This window comes from Electrona antarctica (genome assembly GCF_951216825.1).
Source record: "Electrona antarctica genome assembly, chromosome: 22".
NCBI classification, from domain to species: domain Eukaryota; kingdom Metazoa; phylum Chordata; class Actinopteri; order Myctophiformes; family Myctophidae; genus Electrona; species Electrona antarctica.
In genome coordinates, this window is record NC_136805.1 from 17116697 (window position 1) to 17137604 (window position 20908).

Here is a 20908-nt window from a genome sequence, read left to right on the forward strand (position 1 = left end):
AAGCTCAAACAGCCTTCAGCTTGCAGGAGTAAATTGGTGCAAACCAACCAATCAAGCAAGATATTTTTAGTCCTATACAAGGAATTAGAGTATTCATTACTGTCCCTGACACATCGCTATTATCTACAGTTAAATACATCTCTTCAGTGGCAGTGGACACATTTCCTGAGAATAATATGAGAGGAGAATATTCATCCATCTGTGGCTGGAATTTGATTTTGATACAATTATGATTACTGCAGTAAACAGCGAGTGTGTGTGTGTATGTGTGTGTGTGTGTGTGTTTGTGTGTGTGTGTGCGTGCGTGCGCATGCGTGTGCGTGCGTGCGCTATACTTGTGCGTGTGCCTATACGTCTGTTCAAGCAGAATTCAATTTATGTTCCCAGAACCCAGTTCCAGTTATTGCGTGGATGAAATAGGCTCTCTGCCTTTCTATCTATCTTCAGAAAAAGACCAACCGGTCTCCCAGACCCAGAATCTGCTGATGTGTGGATGCCACATACTGTACACAGCATACTCTACTGTCCTAGTAGTTAGAGAAAGTTAGCGAAATGTGTGGGAAATCTACAAAAAGAAAAAAGCTTACCACTAGCTTTCTTCACAAACTTGGTCAATAGTCCAAGCATGAGAGGTGCAGGTGCGCCGTATAGTGGCACCTGCACAAATTAAGGTCGCTATGTTTGCTGTGCTCAGCCTATATAACGAGTAAAGATCAACTTTTTATCAGTGACGGAGAATGACACATATCCAGAGCGATAGAGGTCAGAGAGTGAACAGGAAGAGCGGGAACAAAAAAAGACAGAGATAGAGGCAGAGAGGAGAGATAAAACATCAAATGCTGAATGGACAGATCCCATCAGCATCCTGTCAGCAAATCACTTGCTCTGTAACCAGCCAGGGACAAGAAGACACGCACAAACGAATAAAGATATCATCAATGGCTTAGCAGGACTTTAACTCATGCAGCGGAAGTAAAGACACGTCGGCTGACCCACGCAGGAAAGAAGTGCACATCTGTAAACCATGTGACCAGAGCTTCTGTCGTTTAGATCATCTGAGGCAACACCAGCGTCGTCATACAGAAGGCAGTCAGTTTGGTAATCTGAAGACACAACAGCGTAGCGGCTAGCCACACTGGAGAAAGACCATAGCACTGTGGACAGTGTAACAAGAAGTGTATTCAGTAAGATGAGAAAGACCATACCACTGTGGACAGTGTAACAAGAAGTGTATTCAGTGAGATGAGAAAGACCATACCACTGTGGACAGTGTAAGAAGTGTATTCAGTAAGATGAGTACCTTGAAGAAACACCAGAGTGTTCATACTGGAGACAAACCTTACCACTACAATCAGTGTAGCAAGAGTTTCAGTATGTTAAGCAACCTGAAGAAACATCAGTGTATCCACACTGGAGAAAGACCATACCACTGTAAATGGTGTGATAAGAGTTTCATTTCGATGACTAATCTAAGGATACACCAGCTTATCCATACAGAAGAAAAACCTTTCCTCTGTAAGCAATGTGACAAGGGTTTCAATCAGGTGGGTAACCCCCCCCCCCCCCCCCCCCCCCCGCTTTTTTAAAGTGGTGTAACCACTCTTATAGACAGCTGTGTGTGGCTGTGTCCGTTCCCTGGCTGTGTCTGAGCACGAAAATAGCGTTATAGCGGTTGTTCACCACCAAGTGTCACTGTTGCACAGCCTAACACAGAGACACAGACACACACAGGCCAAGGAGGACTTGTACAGTACAGTACAGTACAGTACAGTACAGTACAGTACAGTACAGTACAGTACAGTACAGTACAGTACAGTACAGTACAGTACAGTATGCAGTAAACAGCGAGTGTGTTTGTGTGTGTGTGTGTGTGTGTACAGTACAGTACAGTACAGTACAGTACAGTACAGTACAGTACCACTCACTTCAGGCGGGTCTGATTTTTTAACGCTGCGTGTCCCACGCCCCTCATGAGCAGACCTGGAGCTGACCTGGAGCTGATCCGAGCGACCACGTCTGCATCGCACGCTCCTGGTCTGAAAGGACCACCCAAACACTGAGGGCTCCAATGTGATAGATGTATTTGGTTGCAGTGCAACAGTTTGGAGAGGTTTTACAACTGTGTCAGGGAGACACCACAACAATGCTTGTAAGTGCTGTCCACACTGTCTGGCATAGCTTTTGACAGTAAATGTTTGAATACATTTTCATTTAGTTTTAGTCACATTTTAGTCGACTAAATGTCGTAAGATTTTAGTGGTTTAAATCTACTGTATTCTGGCAGGCCTTGATAACTTTAGACTTGGTTGCATGCTGATAGCCGATCTGTAATCTGTAGATCTGCTATATTTTCAGCATGCAACCAAGCATAATGACTTGTCTTTTAGTTCTACTGGATCTCTTCTCCACTAGTGTCTCCCTAACACCTTACTCTATAGTTTTTATTTGTTAACGAAAATTGTCAATATAATTAGTCTGAGTTTTAGTCATCGTAGCTTGGTTTTTATTTTGTTTTCATAAGTGAAAAAGGGTAGTTGACGAACATATCAAACAAATCAATACTGGCTTGATAAGTGATGTCCACACTCAATATGCAGCCAAGAGTTAAGTCACTTTATTAGATGGTTGGGGCTGAAGTTAATTTACCCAGTAGGCAGAAGCAAGACGGTTCTAGCCTGCCCCACTAGGGTGGGCACTGGGCAGTGCGCACAAATTGCTACACAACTTGTGATAGCCAGTCATTTTAGGGGATGAATAAGAAGTTGAATAGTACATTTTGTCGGGTCCATCAACCCTTCTCTCTCTGCATCCCTCTCTCCGTCTCCTCTTTCACACAGACTGACTCTCCAACCAAACTTGTGCGTGTGTGCCAGAGGTGGACTTACCGTTGGGCTAGGGTGGGCTGCAGCCCACCCTAGCCCATTAAAAAAAAAAAGATATATATATTATAAAATTGTAAAGTATTGAAATCCAATTCAAGTGAAATGTGTGTATAGTTATTGTATTTAGTTGTATTATGGTTAAACCATTGAGAGCTTCTGCCTGCCTGCCTGCCTGTCTGCCTGCCTGCCTCTCTTTTTAGGGGCCTGGGTACCCCAAAATGAAAACAAAATAGCCCAAAAAAAATCGGCCTTGCGGCGAATCGCGCAATGCACGGCTCCGACGCGCGCCCCAAGGGGGGCCCTCAAATTTGCTACAGCCCGGGGGCCCTCAGCAAGGTAAATCTGGCTCTGGTGCGTGCATGTCATCAAAGCAAGACTTAGTATTACCAATACTAAGTACAATCTGTCAATCTGGTATCCTGACATCCATACTCCACTCTGTATATAATTATCATGATTCTGTACAGCATCCGTTGCACACATCCTACCTTACAAGTCAGAAGTGGGCTGGCGCAGAAGTGGAGCCGTGCCCCAAATTTCCATTGCTGTTTTCGCACATCACATCCGCAATTAGTTTGCTAGCATTGGTTTGTAGATTCACTTTTTCACAATTTTGCCTCTTATACTATCGTATGATATTTTAACAAATGTTTGACCAGTTTTATATAGTTTTTGTTTCATTTTGGTATAAAAAAACGTCTCAAAAGTCCTTCAATTGTCACTTTACTGTCATCTGGGAAGAGGGGACCTCCTCAAAATCACGTGGGGAAAGGTTGCGAACCACTGCCCAATAATAGTATATACTCGGTCCCTTTCTTTTTTCCCTGTGCACCAAATCTATCGTATTTCACATACATAATGTCCCACTATTCTGACATGCCCAGATTATGGACACTAGGGTTCGTGTAACCTCAAGTTCCACCTCAGAGGAAAGCCTGGTCTGTGTTGCTGACCCCAAAAATTACATGTATTTGGCCACCGACCCCCATCTGAAAATATGTTGTTTCAGCGACCCCCCCCCCCCCCCCCCCAGAAGCAAAGATTTGCGTTAAAAACGTCCGTTCTGAAAAAAAATATATTCCAATTTTGCGCCACATTTTCAAGATTTTTCAAAAATAGCAGACCTACAAGCTCGTAGCGCGCCACTCAGTGGCGCGCTACGAGCTTGTAGATCTGCTATTTTTCAATAGCTAAAGTGTAACATAATGCTTAAAACACCAAAAGGGGTTCCCGCCCAGTATGGGTTAAAGTTTAACCGACAGGTGTGAATAGAGCCATGTAGTTCTGTGTATTGGCTCCCACATGTCTCTCAGCAGGACGACCGACGAGAGGAAGAGATAAGATTCAGATCTGAGGCTTGAGGACTCGAGATCCTGCAGAACATCCCCCGCACTCACACACATTATCTTTGATGAAGTAAAAAGAGTTATGGAAATAAACTGGTGAACTGTTGTATTTCATTGCTGTTGGGGCGGGGGAAAAAAACGTGTATCTCCCTGTTTCAAACAAAGCTTTTTTTTGTAAATGAATGCCATACTTCGATCATCATACCAGTCAATCATACATGAGTGTCACACAAAAGTAGTACAAATAGCCCGATCTACAAGCTCACAATGCACCATGATGCGATGCGTTGTGAGCTTGTAGATCTGCTATGTGTCACTACATACTTTTCAGCCTTTATCCAAGGTGCTTTACATTCACCCATTCACACACACATTCACACACCGATGGCGGCGGAAATGCAAGGCACCAACCAGCACATGAGGAGCAATTCAGGGTTCAGTGTCTTGCTCAAGGACACTTCGACACTATGACTCTGGGGGAGCCCGGGTTTGAACTGGCAACCTTGCGGTTACCATCCGGCCACTCTACCCCTGAGCCACAGCCTTCAAACGGTTTCTCCTGTCTTTTTTTCCTTCAATGTCTCCCATGTCGTTCCCTTCTACCGTTGTACGACCCCCCCTCAGGACAGTGGAGCCGATAAGGGGCCATGCATGCGGGCTCCCATGCACAGCCCACTGAGGGCCAGGTTGAACGGGCGGTCGAAAGGGGTCACGCTGTCAGACAGGCGAGACTGATGGAGGACCTTAATCCTACCGCTGTCATGAAGATGGATCAGATGAAAACACACACGCAGGCTGCAGGCAGGCACGCAGGCACACACACACACACATGCACGCACGCATGCACACACGCACACACAACGTGCTTTCACACACATATCCAAGCACATGCACCACCACACACAGAAGTATACACACAGAGACATGCATGCAGATACAGTACATACTGTATATGCACACACGGCAAAGGACACACTGCATGCTTACACACACACACACACACACACACACACACACACACACACACACACACACACACACACACACACACACACACACAGGTATCTCTCTCTCACACACACACACACACACACACACACACACACACACACACATTGCACGCACAAACACTGACAGCAGTTAGACTGACAGAGGCAGGTTGTCTGAGCTGTGATTCAGGGTTCGCTCACTCATCCCTGGTGTGAGCCAGAGAGTACAAACACACACAAGCCACCTGAAACGTGCAGGCTTTCTTTTGCACAAACACGGCTTAGATCACACATGCATACTGTGTGTGTATGCAGAGATACACATGCTTGTGTATGTGCGTCTAACACACACACACACACACACACACACACACACGCTCACAACATTTTAAGCACCAACTCCTTGAGACCATATTTCTGAAAACGCACAAATGCACGTAGAATACAGATAAATAACATAGATGTGCTTATACACATGCCAAACACATGTACTGTAACACACACATACTCATGTGTGCACGAATATATACCCCCACACACAGACACATACTCACACATGCTTAAACACACCGGAAGATTCTGCCAATATACACTACACTTTAGTGGACTAAACTTTAGTCCAATGTACATGTACACGCACGCGCGCACACGTGCACACGCGCACACACACACACACACACACACACACACACACACACACACACACACACACATTAATTTATCATGACACACAGATGGCCCCTGGTCTGACCACAAATGCAGTGCAACCCCGGCACCCTGCGGTGCAGCTGAGAGCAGACTGCCAGTAAAGAGAAGGATGCTTCATGGCTCAACTATTCGCTGGGCAAATGGAAAGGGCTTAGCTTGGTGTGTGACCTCAAACACTTTCTCTCTCTCCCTCTCTCTATAAACGGTACAGTATATCTCACTCTTTCTTTATCTCTTTATCTCTCTTTAGCTCTCGCTCTAGCGCTCGCTGTCTCTCTTTATCTGTAATACCGTTTGAGTCACTTTATTTTCTGTTTTTCTCCCTTTTCTTTTCTTTCATTCATGTTTCCTTTTGTGCTTTCATTTGACTGAGTCATGATACCGTTCAGCTCTCCTCTGTCTGTCTGTCTGTCTGTCTGTCTGTCTGTCTGTCTGTCTGTCTGTCTGTCTGTCTGTCTGTCTGTCTGTCTGTCTGTCTGTATGTCTCTCTCTCTCTCTGTCTGTCTCTCTCTGTCTGACTCTGTCTGACTCTCTCTCTCTGATTCTCTCTGTCTATCTCTCTGTATCTCTATCTGTCTGTATCTATCTGTCTCTCTCTCTCTGTCTCTCTCTGTCTCTCTCTATCTTGGCTGTGGAAGCGTCAACTGTAGGGGTGAATTCCACTCTGTCCGTTCGCCAGTCCCTTTGTCCCCTTTTAGATTTTCTCTCGGCCGACTAATTTTTAATACCTGGAATTATTAGGTTTATCTCTCATAATATTCTTTTCACTCTCCCATTTTCACTCCTCAGATGTCCTTGGCTCCTGCTCTCTCTCTCTCCCTCCCTCACCCCCCCCACCCCCCCCCCCCTCTCTCTCTCTCTCTCTGTGGACACGGTAATGTCCATACCTCCCAGGCCCAGAGGTCAGGAGCAGCGTGAGGACACCAGAGCAGCAGCAGACCTCAGCTCACAGCTATGAGAGTCATGAGGAGGTCTGTCCATTTCTGTTAACCCATTACTGGAAGACCACAGGCTGATTTTACAAGATGCCCCAATGGGGGAAAAAAGTACTCAAATGTTTCACTCAAGTAAAAGTATCAATACGATATAGAAATACTCTGTTACGTAAAAGTCTGTTACGTTAAGTAAAAGTCCAGAATTAAAAATGTACTTGAGTAAAAGTATCAGTATCAAAATGTACCTAAAGTACCAAAAGTAAAAGTACTCATGCGCGCAGAATGTCTCATTTCAACTTTTCAAATGCGATGCATTGTGAGCTAGTATATCGGCTATTTTCAAATGTCTGAAATGTATATAGGGCTGAAGTGGTTAATGTATGTTTTGTAATAATCAAAATCTACAAAGTAACTATAATATAGTTTTCAAACATATGTGGTGGAGTAAAAGTACAATATTTGCCTCTGAGATGTAGTGGAGTAGAAGTAAAAGTACTGGAAATTGGAAGTACTTAAGTAAAGTACAAATACCTCAATATTTTAAGTACAGTACTTGTACTTAGTTACTTTACACCACTGCGAAAATGCCTTCTAAGAACTTTAAAAAAAAGTTCAAAAGAATAGCAGACCCGCTGCAAGCTTGTATAATCTGCTATTTTTGAATAGCCAACGTGGGAAAATCATAAAACTATTAAAAATGCTATCCTGGTTCTAATGGGTTAAGTGCGGTTGACTTGGTTTTACGGGGTTACGGACGGGCGTTCGAAATGGAGACGGCGGCTCCGCCCGGCCAAAAAGGTTTCAGCGGCATTACGGGCCGGTGATGTCAGGGGCGAGCGGAGGAGGCTTGCGTATAACCGGCTGCTCCTCTGCGCGAGATGTAAAAATCAGAAAATTGAATGATTGCATACACCCCTGATCCAATTGCACTTAATCTACGTCAGCCCTGCGCAGAAAAATGTCACCCGCAATCGCTACTGGTTCTATTTTTATTTCTTTATTTATTTTTTTAAGAACTGCTCTGCCCCTATAGGTCTGATGTAATTATGCAATGAAAAACAGAGCCATTACTATCCCGCAGTCACTGTTTGTTATGTCAGCAGAAAATTCTGGCTTGTATATATTTGAAATATAGTGCTGAAATCTCTAGCCCTTCGCTAAGTGGAAACGTCCTCAGGAGGTGTGAGGGTCTGCATTATATAGCCAATATCAACTCCAGTCCTCCTATGTTAAGTAGAGACCGGCCAGGTGGATATGGGTGTGTGTGTGTGTGTGTGTGTGTGTGTGTGTGTGTGTGTGTGTGTGTGTGTGTGTGTGTGTGTGTGTGTGTGTGTGTGTGTGTGTGTGTGCGTGTGCGTGTGCGCGTGTGCGCGTGCATACGTGCATACGTGTGTGCGTGTCCGCGTGTGCTTTATGTGCCTGCGTGTGTGTGTGTGTGTGTGTGCACACGCACACTCACATACATATCCACATGTGCTCGTAAAAAAAAAAAGAAAGGAAAAGAAACAAAGCCAAAGAAGAAAAAAAAGCCCTTTGAGATGGAAGGGGACAGGCAGGGATCGGAGGTGCAGACTGAAGGGGTGAGGGTTAACTTTTCTCCAAAGGGTGTCAAAAACAGGGGGCTAAACTGCGTGTCAGAGAGCGCTAAGCAGCCGAAATGAACCGGGGGTCCCCCGGCTCCCCATGTGGGTGGGTGTTCGCTTTATATTTTACAGACGATGTCCCTTTAAAAAAGAAAAAAGCCCCCGCGTCTGGAAAGCCCATTAGATGTGCATATAAAATTTCCCCCGTGATTAATAGTTGATGAGGCGAGGTTGGTCGGAGGGTACTACCAACATGTGGCCTGCAAAGGGCTCCTCCTCCTCCACCAGCTCACGTTACACTCTATAAACTTGCCACTCTTTCCCACCTATGCATTTAAAAAAAAACACACACACACACACAGGGGGAGGAGGAGGGATCACTTGTCACGAATTGCCGTTAGAAGAGTTGTGAAAACAGCCAGCCAGCCCGGAGAAGGAGTCATGCAGTGAGCAGCAGTGGATGCAATGCTCGCACGGAGCCACAAGCCACTCAGACCAGAGAGAGAGAGACAGAGAGAGAGAGAGTCAGAGAAAGAGAGAGAGAGAGAGAGAGAGAAGGGAAAGTGAGCGTAAGGGAGGTATAGTGTGTGCGTATGTGTGAAGACCACAGGCTCCTGTTGGAGACGAGAGAGAGGGAAACACGCTGCCACAGGAAGAGGTCCATCCATCCTCACAGGTTCTGGGCCACGGTGGAAGAGTCACCAACCTGAAGAGATCCCCATGCACTGTCTTCTCCTCTAGAGAGATCCCCATGCACTGTCTTCTCCTCTAGCCGCGGTGGATGGATGTGAACCAGAAGATGATGCGCATCTAAAGAGGAAGCCCCCCCGATGACAAGACAAGCTGAAGTGGATTTCGTCTTCTCTGCGTCTTCCGTGAGGGTGTGACTCCTCAACGAGGGGGACTTTAACCGAAGAGGGTTGTGTGCAAGATTGTCAGAGACTATCAGAGTGTGTGTGTGTGCGTGTGCGTGTGTGTGCGTGTGTGTGTGTGTGTGTGGGGGTGAAGCGTGCATTAACTTGGCATCTCCATCATGGATCAGCCAGCCAGCAGCTGCATGAGGAGCGCCCACACCGGCAGCCCCATCTGGGGCTGCGTGAGGAACCCCCACTCGGGGGTCCCGGGAGCCGGCCTCCAGTCGCCCTACCAGCAGGCCCCCTTCTCCCTGCACCAGAAGCCAGAGTTCCTGGCCTACACAGACTTTTCGGGCTCCTGTCTGGTGCCCGCCGCGCCGCACGCCGCCTACCCCCGCGACGACAGACTCTACCAGGACAGCCAGGCGGGCTACCACCACCAACGGGCCGAGTGGCAGTTCCCCCCGGCCGCCTGCGAGACGACGCGCGGGGCCAGGGGGCCCGGCATCGAGGCCTGCCTGCAGGCGGCCCCCGTGCTAGCGGCGGCGGGCGGCGGCGGCGTTGGGAGTGGCGGAGGGGTGGTGGTGGGCATCGTTGGGCTGGAGATGGACAGCGTGGGCGCCGGGGACAGCAGGCTGCCAGACGGCTGTCTGGAGGGAGAGTACTCGCCCCAGAGTGAGGCCTCGGTCGACTCCGACAAGAAGGGCTCCAAGCGGAAGAGAGGTGATGTCACAGGTGAGTCAGGGAAGGGGGGGGTGCTGGGATGTGTTGAAAAACAGTCAAATAAATAGACAAATAGGAGGATAAAAAAAAACGCCTTCTTTTGTAGTGAACCTTCTATAATGGATGCTGGCAGAAGTGCAGAAGGCATGGGTGCATGCCAAGGGAAAGCCACTGGTGTCTGGTGGCATCTTTATTGCTCAGCTGGTATCTGTTAAAACCACAAGTTGTTTTGTGTGAGTGAACCTTTTACAGTCTGTGGTGTGAACAACATCAGACTAAACATTCGCATGCTGTTCCGTCTCGAGGGGCTAAATAAATAAATCACCCTGAAAATGAAGGTCACGTCCACCACGGGGCAATGAAACGGTGAGCGAATTTAAGGCTGGGCATTTCTGAGCTCACGACGAAGTTCATTCAACTCCATTCATCTCGTGACGTGAGGGGGCAGAGGTGTGTGTGTGTGTGTGTGTGTGCGTGTGTGTGCGTGTGTGTGTGTGTGTGTGTGTGTGTGTGTGTGTGTGTGTGTGTGTGTGTGTGTGTGTGTGTGTGTGTGTGTGTGTGTGTGTGTGTGTGTGTGTGTGTGTGTGTGTGCGTGTGTGCGTGCGTGCGTGCGTGCGTGCGTGCGTGCGTGCGTGCGTGCGTGCGTGCGTGCGTGGGTGCGTGCGTGTATGTGCGTGTATGTGCGTGCGTGTATGTGTGTGTTTGCATGCGTGTGTGTGTGTGGTGTGTATGTGTGCTCTGTACAGAAGGTCTTGAGGAGCACTCTCACCACATAGCTATGTGAAAGGTGAGTAGGTGACATGATTTTTTTGTTGGTCTTCAAAACACACACTTGACCTGACAGTTGCATCCTCGTATTGTCTGAGGGTTTTCAGATGGCCCAGATGATTAATGAGGTGACTTGCTTCTCATTGCGCCCCGTGTGCCTCCTTTTGAAATAGACTATTGTTTTATAGCTTCTCATTGCGCCCCGTGTGCCTCCTTTTGAAATAGACTATTGTTTTATAGCTTCTCATTGCGCCCCGTGTGCCTCCTGTTGAAATAGACTATTGTTTTATAGCTTCTCATTGCGCCCCGTGTGCCTCCTTTTGAAATAGACTATTGTTTTATAGCTTCTCATTGCGCCCCGTGTGCCTCCTTTTGAAATAGACTATTGTTTTATAGCAGCGGAACGACTTTCAGGATGCCCCAGGTGTTAAATGAAGCGCCTGTGGGAAAAATAATCTTAGGGGATTACAAGCATTTTAGATTACTATGGTAATCGTGGGTTGCTCTTCACAGAAATAGTAGAATAGTTGTATTGATTCATACACCAACTACAGTAAAATACAGTTATGTTGGCGTATACCTATATTTAATTTCCACAAAGATTTGAACTGTTAAAATGCCTCATTGAACACCTGTGACCCAAAATAAATATAGTATAAATGACTATATACGAAATTGCAGTCGATTTCTGAAGCAAAATGGTACCAAGCAGCTGGGCACATACACATTTCCTTCTACAAATTAATCATTCAACAGCATATTCTCATAAGCGGCCCTGCATGGAACATGGCGTGAATAGCACAGTATGTTTTGGGATTATCTAGCGATTTATTCGCTTTATCACGTTTCACACTCACTGATAGGAAGTCAAAGCAACATTTCTGGTAAGCGATACCCATGAAGTGCTAATTCCTAAAAGTCACACGAACACCATTTAACGGCCGACTGCGCCAGCTGAAGACCCAGAGAGATGTTTATATTTGTCTAATATCTGAGGGCGGACTGTTAAGAAACGATCAATTTCACGCCGGCTGAAGGGAAATAAAACTATAGAGTACATCCAGCACATCTGGTCCAGGCATCATATTCAGGTTTCAGCCATGGAGACTCTAGCTAGTGGGCCTGTTAAAAAAAACACCATTCTAGAAAAATTAGTGAACCCCATTGCCCTGACTCTGTGGTTCTGTATTATGTAGCTCGCCCCCAGATAGCCAAAGCAATTGACTTCTGCTGCAGGACACTTATATTGACCAGAGCTACAGTAAGATAAATGAGTGATGAACTCCACATACTGTGACCAATGAGTAATATGAGAGTAAATGTGGTAATACACGTCACAAGGTTTATTCCAGGAGGCCAAGAGAGCAGACTCGTTATTCACCAATTTATTTATTTCATTATCTATTCATTAGTGTTCGGTCTTAGCCCTTTTGGAAGACCAGATGGAGTTTACGGCAACAGCCTGGATAGTGTCAGGGAAGCGGTCCAATCAATGTCCTCTAAGTTTATTTTTTGTTACTTTTTGACTTTTGTCCTTGTGCTGTCCTATTGTGGCTCTAAATTGTTTTCTTTGCCCTCTATTTGATTGTTGACATGCCATGATACACTTACTCCGATCTTGTACTTTGTAAGAGCAGCTGCTGTTTACATTCTGTAAATGTATGTATGGAAATGACTGGCTGCCAAAAATCTAAATTGGAACAAACAACTATAGCCTACTTGCACAATAGTATTTCAGTCAGGCCTGCAACAGACACAGGCTTTCAAAGTTCATTATAGGGAGTGGGAGGCCGTTCCTCTCCTCTCCTCTCCTCTCCTCTCCTCTCCTCTCCTCTCCTCTCCTGCTTACCTTATTGTAACCTCCAGTCACTATACGGTGAAAACATGCCAGACCACGTCTGGTAAAATCACTCCTGCTTGCAAGCCCACTTTTTGCATTCTTATCCATTGACATTTTCCTGTCGTTAAGCCGTAACACAATCTCCCAGTGAGCGCATGCACCATGTCTGACCACTACATCCACTCTGGGTTTTTAGAAGGGGCCTTTCAGAGCTGTATTGGTGCTGCTTGGTATAGAAAAGCATGTATTTGGAAAATGTCCTCAAGGCATCCATGCTACAGACAAAGCTGCTATAGTTTGGATGTGTGTGTGCACGTGTATTTGGAATTATGTGTTTGCGTGTGTGCACATGCATGCATGTGTGTGTGCGTGCATGCATGTATGTGCCGATATGGTAATGAGGCAGACTTAAGTTTCGACCTGAGAAGAATGTGTTCATTGAATGTGAATTAAATTACCATATATATAATAAAAAGGTGAAGGCATTATTATTATTATTAAAATAAAGTTATTCACAGTATTATTCCACTCTACAATCATTGTAATGTTGATTAAAATAGGCGTAAATGTATAATGAATAATTATGCTGTAACTATTTCTACTCTGGTCAAGCTAAACCTGACAATATTATTTCCCCCCTAAATTCTAAAATCTAGTACTACTCATCACTTTCATATAAAAAAAGGAAACAATTCGGTTTCCTGTGGGCTTAAAATTCCCAAACCCTGTGGAAAGCCTCTCTCCTGCATTTAAACATGAACAAATTATCAATCAATCGCCAATTTTCACCCGGGGTTTTTGCCCTAAAGCAATCACTACTTTACAACAGCCTTAATTCAGCCCTTGATGAAGACAAACTGCCTTTTGCACCATCCACCCAGAAAAGCACCAAATGCTGTTTGTCTTTGGGGACCCCTGCCGGGCGCAGGGGTTTGGTCCCTGCGAGTTTTACGGGGCCCTGGCTGTGCAGGATATTTATTGGGGGGCCTGTTTAGCGGGGGGGGGGATTCGGTGACTGTGTGTGCACCCACTAAATCAGTCCTGGGCCAGGTGTTTGGCCGACTATACACCCCGCTCAACATGGTTCCAGGCCAGGCCAGGCCAGCATCAGGCCGACACACTTTAGAGCACGGCTGTCATTAATGCGACTTTAAAAGATGCTAATGAATGCCTTCTCGATGTGAGATGATGGGCCACAGGTACAGTATATACACTCACTTATACTCTCGTCCTCCGAGTCATGATCGCGCACACATTATCAGGTCTGCACATCACGCATGCGTGCACTCACATATATGTGCACGCAATCAAACACATACACCACACTTGCACGTGCATACACACACACACACACACGCACGCACGCACGCACGCACGCACGCACGCACGCACGCACACACACACGTACACATGCACACATGTCTGGATCTGCCCATGCAGTTCACATCTGGACCAGGCCCTGCAGTCCATTTCACAGTCTGGCCCGGCACTCTGGCAAGCGTGAAGCAAAACTTCTCACTTTGACAAATTAGAACCATTTTCGGGTGATTACGTCAGCTGCTTGTGTCGCTACCAATGCTCAATTATTACCTAAAACCCCATTCCCTCTAATTCACAGGAGACATTTTACAGACTGTCACATGAAATGGCCTTCATTTGTATTCATAATAAAGTTCTGTATTCTGCCACGAGCTGTGAAATGCACGGGCACTGAAATGTCTAAATCTTTACCAATAAACTGCATCATGACATGGCCCCATTGTATGTGGACAATCAAAGCTTTGGTTGTGTATGAGATTACAAAATTATAACATTTCCACAATAAGCTCCAATACAGATTTTTGTTGGCATTTTAATTTTTTCAAATAAAGATTGACCGCAGTAAATTATTTCCGTAATTCACCGCTGTGCCCTAACAAAGCACCACGGCACGGTTCAAATATGTGAGTTCTGGTCCGTGCTGTCAGGTGCTGATGAGTTAGTAGTTGTCTACCCTCGGCCGTCCAGGGGAAACCTTCCCACACACACACACACACACACACACACACACACACACACACACACACACACACACACACACACACACACACACGCACACAGAACGCTCCAAGCCGGACACATCCGCGCCTTTGTTCTTTTGTTGGGGGCTTTAACGATGTTCCGCTGCATTCCTTCTCTAACTCAGTCCCTCTGTGGGCTGGTTTGGTGGCCCCTACTGATCTATGTTCACACACATACACACATACACACACACACACGCACGCACACACACACACACACGCACACACACACACACACGCACACACACAGAGAAACGCATACAGGGCCATGCACAAGTGCAGGAACACATGCAACATGGTCCTGCACACGACACGGGCACACTCACACAGACACACAAAATACAGGTGAGTGTATCTCACATCATGGCAGAGCAGGGTGGCCTCTCTTTAAAGCGGTCATTTCAGTGTTTACTATATGAGGGGCCTCCTACTAAATGCCTTTCAGATTCTTTGGAGTGCCGGTTTGTGGTTGACAAGGTCAGGTGAGATCAGTGTAATAGGACTATTTGAAGCTGGCCCAGTTGCTAATTCAAATCAGATCAGTCATCCAAGGTGACAGTAGAGAGAACGGTGTCAGTTGGAGCGGGCACAGCGTTACAAATTAGTCTGTCCTGTTGACAGAGATTAAACTCCAAACACAAGCAAGCTTTTAAAATGTGTGTTTGACTTTTTTGGTTTCTTTTTTTGTTTTTGTTTAACTCATTAGACAGTTGGTTTCACAGTTCTCCATTTTTTGGGAATATATGCAAAAGCAAGACCAAGAACAACACTACAGCATTAAACTCTGTATTTCCACTTCTCCAGATTATTTTCATCCTAATGTTGCCAGGAAAGTTGACCAGTTAGAAAAATTCCACGCTTAAAGCAAATGCCTAGGGGAGTGCACAGTTATGTGACGGGAAAGAAAAAGAAACCAAAAACACAATTGCATTATACATAATGTAATTGAACAGAAAAAAAAGTGGAAATTCACAAATGGCTTCACTGTGGTAGATCTGAAAACAGACAAGATACAATAAATACACAAATCAAAACAAGGACAAAGTGTCAGAGTTTCCAGCACACATTCCAGCTTAACGTTTACATACGCGGAGTGCGGAAAGTGTCACTTTTGGTTTAACATTGTGGTTGGTTTTTGCCTCTTCCCCGTGCCTTCTAGACACCCAGGACGGCAGCTTCAAGGTGGACTCCAGCTGCAAGGCGAGGAAGGAGCGCACAGCCTTCACCAAGGAGCAGCTAAGGGAGCTGGAAGCAGAGTTCACCCACCATAACTACCTGACCCGGCTCCGTCGCTACGAGATCGCTGTCAACCTGGACCTCACAGAGAGACAGGTGCAGTTTATACCCACACAGATGCATGTGTCCTCCTCGTAATGCACAACAACCTGAGGCCGATTCTACAAATTAATTATATTAGGCTAATGTCTTCAGTTAAAAAAAATAAAATGAAGTATGTTGCTGTAGTTATATCAGTGGTGTGCTCAAAACTTTTTCATGTCAAGGACCCCCGAAATTATATGTATTTGGCCACAGACCACCAGAAGCAAACATTTGAGTTTAAAATGCTCACTTTAAAAATATATACAGTATATTCCTTTTTTTTCATGATTTTGCAATCTATTTTTTTCAACCAGTGTCAATTATCTAATGTAATCCTGGGCCTCCATCAGCTGGCCAGGGGGAGGCAGTTTTAGAGACCAGGATTACTGCATGGTACCTACCCTAGGGGACACGGGGAGAACATGCAAACTCCACACAGAGTTTGCCATCAAAATATATATATTCAAAGATTTGCACAAAAAAAAAACATTTAAAAAAAATAAAAGATCTGCATAATGCTATACTAATAATAATAATAATAATAATAATAATTATATTTCTACCCAAAGACGCTTTACATGAAGTAACGCGCTATGAGCTTGTAATATCTGCTATTTTTTAATAGCCAAAGTATAATATAATGGTTAAAGTGGTTAATATGACACTGATGCTTTCTCGGATCGAATGGTTAAACCACTTAAATGTAGTCCCCCAGGGGTCTACATAACAAAACCTGAGGCCGACGATTCTACCAATGCCTACATCAGTAGTTGATTTTTCCCGGTTGAAATGGCTTAAGCACACATGTTGTGAAATTTGTGGGCTATTTTCGTGGTTCAATTTCAAGGACCACGGACAATCCTCAATGTTCATTTAAATCTGCTGAAAGCGTACAAATGGAACCAAATGAGTTACAGAGAAAGAAAGAAAGAAAGAAAGAAAGAAAGAAAGAAAGAAAGATTCGTCTTCTTATCCTGCTGTTATTGTCAAAATTGTAAAAGGTATGTAAGTTTAACCGTAAGCATTTATTCAGGGAAAAACCTACCATGGTGGATACGGTTTCTCAGACTCAGACAGGGTGGAATTGTATCAAACATGCAGGTGTCTACTCTCTGTGTATATGTGTGATCAATGATTATGCACAAAATGTTCGCTGGAAGACTTCAAAACTTAAAAAATGTTAAAATGATCGTATGACTTCTGTGTACTTTTTGAGTGTCCTAAATGTGTACACTTAATTTTTTTATATCGCTTCAAATAAGAACTGTGTTCCAAAAATAAACAAATGATCCCAGCGGTTTGTCTCATATGGATATGAAGAATCAATTAAACATGTTATTACTGCCGCCAAATTTGTTAAATGTCCGCCAAAAACAGACTGTATCGTAAACGATACAGAGACACCTCCCAGACAATATTGCCGACACAGTTTGTTTATTTTTCGACCACAATGAGATGATTTTAAGTTGTGAATGAACGAGTGACGCCAGGACGTCTGTGCTCTCTCTATATATATATTATATGTAAAATATATAGTTATGTTTTTTCCTATCCTTTCCTTCCAGGAAAATTCGCATGTAGAGTGCATGTCACAATCCTCAGTGTTAATTTGGGAAATATATTCTGGGTCCATGTGACGATGTGAGTGGGCGGGGGGGAGGGGGGGGGGGTTACAGTGCTGGTGAGACGGGTCAGACATTTGTAGATGGTCTGGCTGAGACCCCGGTCTGTCTGTGGTCCTGACCTCCTCCCCAGCCACACTGTCCCAACTCCTCCTAATGAGGCCATACTGCCACAGTGACCACACAGCCTGTAGCCTGCCTCTAGATCTATTTACCAGACCCCTGGATCACACACACACGCACGCACGCACACACACACACACACACACACACACACACACACACACACACGCACGCACACACACACACACACACACACACACACACACACACACACACACACACACACACACATGCACCCATGCACAGTCACGTACGCACGCGTCGCACACACACAAACGCACTCACACACACACTCACACTGACCCCCTATAGCCAGCTCCAAGCTTAACTCAGGGCTCAGGGGTCTCAGTACTGCAACTCGGAAACTTTTCCTGAATCATCCGACATGTCTTGTCACACTGCCATTTCTTCAGTCGTAGTCTCACTGAGCGGACAAAATCAGAGACAGGGAGATATGCAATTATAAATAGTGTCTCCTCGGGGGAGATTTAGGGGGATGCACAGGGGTCCACTGAGCAGAGGACCACTGGGGTCCACTGAGCAGAGGACCACAGGGGTCCACTGAGCAGAGGACCACAGGGGTCCACTGTGACTGAGCAGAGGACCACAGGGGTCCACTGAGCAGAGGACCACAGGGGTCCACTGTGACTGAGCAGAGGACCACTGGGGTCCACTGAGCAGAGGACCACAGGGGTCCACTGAGCAGAGGACCACTGGGGTCCACTGAGCAGAGGACCACTGGGGTCCACTGAGCAGAGGACCACTGGGGTCCACTGAGCAGAGGACCACAGGGGTCCACTGAGCAGAGGACCACTGGGGTCCACTGAGCAGAGGACCACAGTGGTCCACTGAGCAGAGGACCACTGGGGTCCACTGAGCAGAGGACCACAGTGGTCCACTGAGCAGAGGACCACTGGGGTCCACTGAGCAGAGGACCACAGTGGTCCACTGAGCAGAGGACCACTGGGGTCCACTGAGCAGAGGACCACAGTGGTCCACTGAGCAGAGGACCACTGGGGTCCACTGAGCAGAGGACCACAGTGGTCCACTGAGCAGAGGACCACAGTGGTCCACTGAGCAGAGGACCTCTGCTCAGTGGACCACTGCACGGTTTACACTAGTCAGTTGAGAGTAGTCAACATCCTGAGAATTAGGCAACTTTTAACGCTGATGTTTTCTAGTTCACATCCTACATTATTTTGTAGTTCATAACACATTTGTGAGTTCTAGTTCGTAACACTTTTATGATTTTTATTTATTTATCACCAGACATATTGCTTCTAGTTCATGATTTCTTGTTCAGAACACATTGACTCACTCATGATTTCCACTTCTTATCGTATTAGTGATTCGCACTTTCAGAAGGCCTGAATGAGAGCTCTGGAACAGCCATATTTCCGCTCACTGGAGTGACACACTGTGCCAACTCCACTTTACTAAAGACACAAGACATTTTATGATATCTGACATAAGGATTCAATCAGTGTCCGTGGCTACGCCATATGTTATGTAGCTCTTGCTCGGGCCTTATTAATGTGTTCTATTTGTACAGTGCATGCCATCACGAGCAACAGTTACCTCTTCCAGGCACATAACAAACGTGCACAATTTGGTTATTCTGCAGTCTCCCCTTTCTGACCAAAAAGTCATTGCGGTGTTGGGTCTGCGCGTGTGCGTGCGTTCGCGTGCGTGAGTGCGTGCGTGCGTGTGCACGCACGTGTGCGTGCGTGTGTGCGCGTGAGTGTGTGCCTGCGTGCCAGCGTGTGCATGCGTGCGTGCATACGTGTGTTTTTTTGTTGCTATTCTTGGCTAAGCAATGCGGGAGTGATGTCATCCTGCCATTTCAGAACAGTGCAGTGATACAGCTGAGCGCGATCTACTGTGAGTCAAGGCTACATCCTGTGTAGGCTGACATCCTGACTGTTAACTACCGCGACTTACTGTCCATACGATACTCTCTGACTGCAGAGATGTGCGAGCCAAACCCCAATGCTTTGTATCGCCTCCCCTCAGACTACTCACAGTACAAGGCAAAAAGACGAGAGCGAGCTGATTAATATGCTGAGTTGGGACATTTGCGGGGGGTGATGCGTCCGCCTTCCTGCTGACCATACGTACTTTTTAATTCCAAAGTACACAGGAACAAAAAGTACTTAGAGAAATGTAAATGAGGACATAAGATACATGGCCAGAAGTAATGTGTTACTGCAATCAATCAACAACCGTTTCATCTTTATGTGTGGTAGGCTTATATGATGGTTTCTTCTAAGGCAGCTGTTTCACATACTGAGTCAAGAGTGGGAACAGGAGTCAGGACTGTCCCAGAGAAGAAGCTTAAAGGGCCGTACCGATGTCAATACACGTGTCATTGTCTATTCACATCTTTGGTCAGCTTTGGCCGTGCATGAACATGTAGACTATTTTCCCTTTAATGGCGTTATTTTTAGATCTTGTGAGTCATCGTTGGCTAAACATCACTGGGCGGTTAAGACATCTTACCCTTTCTAAATTAGTTTCCAGGGATTATTTTCAGCTAAGAATGTCAAATCGATCTGTGCTTTAGAATGCATTCAAACGTAACATTAATGCAAGGAAGAAAAACACGAGACATTTGTCTGTGGTCTGTACTATAGTTTCCTAGTTGAAGTCCCTGCAAGTCGATTTTCATGCCGTACGGAAATGAATGAATCCAGTGGTATGTTTGCACAAGAGTTGTATTCTTGTACAATGGGCTAAACATGCCAGACCTCCGGTATGGCCCTTTAAGTCCCAGCTAGCATGAATGACACTAATGCTCCACGGTAATGACACCTCTGCTTTGTCTCCCCCCGTGCAGGTGAAAGTGTGGTTCCAGAACAGGAGGATGAAGTGGAAGAGAGTGAAAGGAGGGCAGTCGGCCTCACCCAATGACCAGGAGAACGACGACATGGACTCTGCTGCTTCACCCAGCTCGGAGTGAGCAGAATGGGTGGGGGGTGGGGGGGGTGATCGAGCCTCAAGAGACCAGCATTTATAAAAGATGAGAGAGAAAGAGAGAGAGAGCTCCGGAGGTCTGAATGGACTTGTGAGGCTAAAGGAAGCGGGAGTCTGCTAATGTCAACTGGACGACCCATGCAGTACCAACGTGGCCAGTCCAGGCACCTCATTGGAAAATT

The 20908-nt window shown here is 45.9% G+C and overlaps 1 protein-coding gene across 1 annotated transcript; it reads left to right on the top strand.

Annotated features, from left to right (window-relative positions):
- The first annotated feature begins 8618 nt into the window (after positions 1-8618).
- Positions 8619-20719, top strand: meox1 (mesenchyme homeobox 1). Its single transcript, XM_079492580.1, has 3 exons — positions 8619-10032; positions 15848-16020; positions 20590-20719. The coding sequence occupies exons 1-3, from the start codon at positions 9477-9479 to the stop codon at positions 20710-20712; spliced, it is 852 nt and encodes a 283-aa protein (XP_079348706.1). The 5' UTR covers positions 8619-9476; the 3' UTR covers positions 20713-20719.
- Positions 20720-20908: the final 189 nt, after the last annotated feature.

Bases quoted from the DNA above. Each gene is read 5' to 3' on its own strand.
- meox1 (XM_079492580.1), top strand. From the start codon at position 9,477: ATGGATCAGCCAGCCAGCAGCTGCATGAGGAGCGCCCACACCGGCAGC. The intron at 10,033-15,847 runs GTGAGTCAGGGA...CGTGCCTTCTAG, and splicing joins GAAGAGAGGTGATGTCACAG to ACACCCAGGACGGCAGCTTC. The intron at 16,021-20,589 runs GTGCAGTTTATA...CCCCCCGTGCAG, and splicing joins TGGACCTCACAGAGAGACAG to GTGAAAGTGTGGTTCCAGAA.